The sequence below is a fragment of the Propithecus coquereli genome, unplaced genomic scaffold (assembly GCF_000956105.1).
Source record: "Propithecus coquereli isolate 6110/MARCELLA unplaced genomic scaffold, Pcoq_1.0 Scaffold244, whole genome shotgun sequence".
NCBI lineage: Eukaryota > Metazoa > Chordata > Mammalia > Primates > Indriidae > Propithecus > Propithecus coquereli.
The window spans coordinates 437,033-440,364 of NW_012147997.1; the positions used below are offsets into that span (position 1 = coordinate 437,033).

The following is a 3,332-nucleotide window of genomic DNA, read 5'->3' on the forward strand; positions in this document are numbered from 1 at the left end:
TATAGGTTCAGTCAAATTGTTAAGCATTTGTTTGCTTTGTTTTCCTTTTGCTTTGGTTGTCAGGATGCTTAGAGTCACAGTAACTATCTCATTTCTAGTTCCCAGACAGTTTTAACCTTTTCCTTTTCTATGGTTTCTGATCTCATTATTCCATATTTTGGTTGCCATATATACATGTGTCATTATTGTAGGCTCCCTCAAGCCTTTTTTGGAGGGAAACAGACATAAAAGCCATCCATTCGTAATCACCTATACCATCTAAAAAATATAAGTAAACTAGAATTTTCAACTATCAAGGTCCTATGACCCAGTGGGAAAGATAGATTGTAACTCAGTGATAAACCACAAGATCAAGTGGTAAAGCACATTGACAGGTAATCCACGCGAGAGGACCCAAGAGGAAGGTGGGTTTGGAAAGCCATTCTGGGTGGGAAAGGCAGCAAGGAACAGGAGGGGCACTATTGGGGTTGTATGTGCTGTCATGGGGCCTGTCCCTGCCTGGAGTGGAAAGTTTGTGTTGAGAAGATGAGATTGAATAGATAAGTTTAGAACCACCTTATGGAGAATTTTATGGGCCCAGCACACTTCCATGCACCACGCTATCCCTTATGAAGAATTTTAATGCCAATCTGAGCCACTTGAACTGATGTGGTAGCAATAGGGGGAGCCATTTGAGGTTTTAGAGTTGTTAAGCAATTCAACAAAAGCCGTATTTTAGGAAGACACATCCTCTCATCTATTACCGTCTATACCATATATCAACTTTAGCTGGATAATTTTGAGAGAGACCATTAACACCAATGGGGAAATTAAATAATATGGAGAAAAGATTGTCAATGAATCCAAACCTCAACCCACTATAACGGCTGATGAGTGTAGCTTGTATGCAGATGTAGTTACTGATGTCATTACCTGCAGCAGGGATCTTAATTTTAATATGTGTATATTCAAAGAGCACAGAAGCATTATACACTTAAAATAAAAACAAAAGGCATGCAAGTCTCAGTTATCTCCATAGCAATATCAATTTTGAAGACAATACAATTTTTATAGAAAGATTTCTTGAACTAGGCATCCATGACAGAGCAGAGCCGTTGTGGTGAAAGAGCAATAGTTAGGTAATGTGGATGATGCTTTCTAATTTTCAAAAGTTTATCAGTAAGTACCTTTGGCTTATATTAACAAAGTTTAATTTTCATACAGGGTGATCAAGGGCGGCGAGGACCTCTGGGAGAGGCAGGTCCCAAGGGAGATAGAGTGAGTTCACGTTAGTCTCGATCACTACAAGCATCCTGCTTTTCAGTGTCATGTGTTGATTATGATTCTCTCTTAGACATGTCCTAAGTATTGTCATAATTAAGTATGTCTTGTCTATTCTATCTCTTCTGTCCTGCAGGGGGCTCAAGGTTCTAGAGGAATTCCTGGTCCCCCTGGGCCCAAAGGAGACACGGTACGTCCAGAGCTGTCATCATCAAGCACATTTTTCAAAGTGATTATAGACTTATAATAAAACTTTAGACAATAATGAAGGGAAGAAGAATATGACTTTTTGCAAGAGACAGTGTGTTTCTTTGTGTGTCTTTAGGGCTTGCCAGGTGTGGACGGCCGTGACGGGATACCTGGAATGCCTGGAACAAAGGTAGCCATGTAATTTAGTGCAAGCATGAATGAGGCTGTTTCTGTCCTGGTCAGCTAAGCACAGAATTTCCATTACTAAATTACCAGGAGGTTGACTTAATCAGCTTTGACTTTTTTCCTTCTGTATTTTTTAATCAAGTGTCAAATATAAATACTTACTAGAATAGTTTATTTATTTGCTTGGTTTCAGGAACTCAGTAAAATTGTCCCGTTGATCAGAGTAGGTTGAGCGAAATTATGCATTTTGATTGAGTTTATGTCCTATGTTCCCTGTCCCTCCTCCCCCAAATGAAGTCACATTATAAAAGTGCATGTAAGGTCAGCTGTTGGGACACTTTCTTTACTTAGAGGTCTGTTCTCCCTTTCTTAAAAGAAATACAGCAGTTCATCAGGTTCAAGGATATGCTCCTTCCTTTCTTAAAAGAAATATGGCAATTTATACAAGGATATGAAAAACTCTTTTTTTCAGGGTCAACCAGGGAAACATGGGCCTCCTGGTGATGCAGGATTGCAGGGGTTACCAGTAAGTATTCGATGCTTTAGGTGTTTATTGCTTTATATGCATATTTTAAAGATATGAATTTTGGGAAGAGAAATGTTACATAATTACATGTTACATGTTAGTGGGAGAAGATATGATTTACTTTCACATTTTTATAGTTTACATTTACATTTTACATTTTATACTTTTTCTCTGAATAGTTATTTCTGTAATAACTACAAATATTAATAGTAAGCTTTAACTTGATGTTTTGTGTCCCTTTTCTCTCTTTGGTTGACTCAGGCTTCCTTATATATATTTTTTACTAACCCTGAGCGATGGGCCAGTGTCATATACTTTGTTCTACTTTTAATAAGTTCTGGAGTTCTTGTTAGCAGGATTGAGCCACAGGAGAGTTGAACATATGCTCAGGAACAATGTGATATATATTGTTTTTTGGCTTCTGTGCTATTTTGAATCATTCAAATTGATGTTTCCCTGCATTAATGTGTGTGGAAATTCATTTGATTTGTGCTACATGTATTCTTGGCTTTTTGGAGGTAAATGTTTCAAGTTAATAAAGGATACTTGGTAATGTCAAGAACTGGCTTCCCCCTGACCCCAATCTATTATAACATCTGACACTTTTTAAATAATCAGAGAATTTTAGGACTCCTGATAGTACAAAATCTTGATTGGGCCCAGCATCCTCCTGCCATTCCCTTTTTCTACCATAAAGCCTGGGTCCTCATTTTGTTATCCTGTACATGAAACCATGCCACATCCCTGTACCCTCTGTCCTGTCCATTAGAGCTCCTGTTGACCTAAAAATGGTACTGGATTCTAATCTGGAAGTTCATCCTTGAAAAATAACTTTAGTTTAGAGGTAGGATTTGCTTTCAGGGTATTCAGCTGTAGCAAACCAGATAGATACAATAAAGTCCTGCCCTAAACTGTGGGGAGTTCCACATCTGACTGTCCAGACTTTCGGAACTAGGAAGCCTCTCCCTCACTTTCAAACTTTGAAGTTTTCACGATTCCCTCAGCCTCTGGGAGTGTGTAGTGGGCTTGGCATCTCATGGGTTCTCAGATGAGGTGATTAAATTCAGATTCTGTGTGCATTCTTTTAGGGTGTGCCTGGAATTCCTGGTGCAAAGGGTGTTGCCGGTGCAAAGGTAAAAAATGAAAACTTTCAAATTAATATTTTTCTAAA

At 38.5% G+C, this 3,332-nt stretch overlaps 1 protein-coding gene across 1 annotated transcript in view; it reads left to right on the forward strand.

Moving 5' to 3' along the window:
- COL9A1 (collagen, type IX, alpha 1) overlaps positions 1-3,332 on the forward strand; it is a 126,069-nt gene that overhangs the window by 69,502 nt on the left and 53,235 nt on the right. Inside the window, exons 20-24 of the mRNA XM_012646511.1 lie at positions 1,204-1,257; positions 1,397-1,450; positions 1,586-1,639; positions 2,108-2,161; positions 3,250-3,294. Of these exons, the coding sequence (XP_012501965.1) occupies positions 1,204-1,257; positions 1,397-1,450; positions 1,586-1,639; positions 2,108-2,161; positions 3,250-3,294 (261 nt within the window). The remainder of the gene's footprint in view (positions 1-1,203; positions 1,258-1,396; positions 1,451-1,585; positions 1,640-2,107; positions 2,162-3,249; positions 3,295-3,332) is intronic.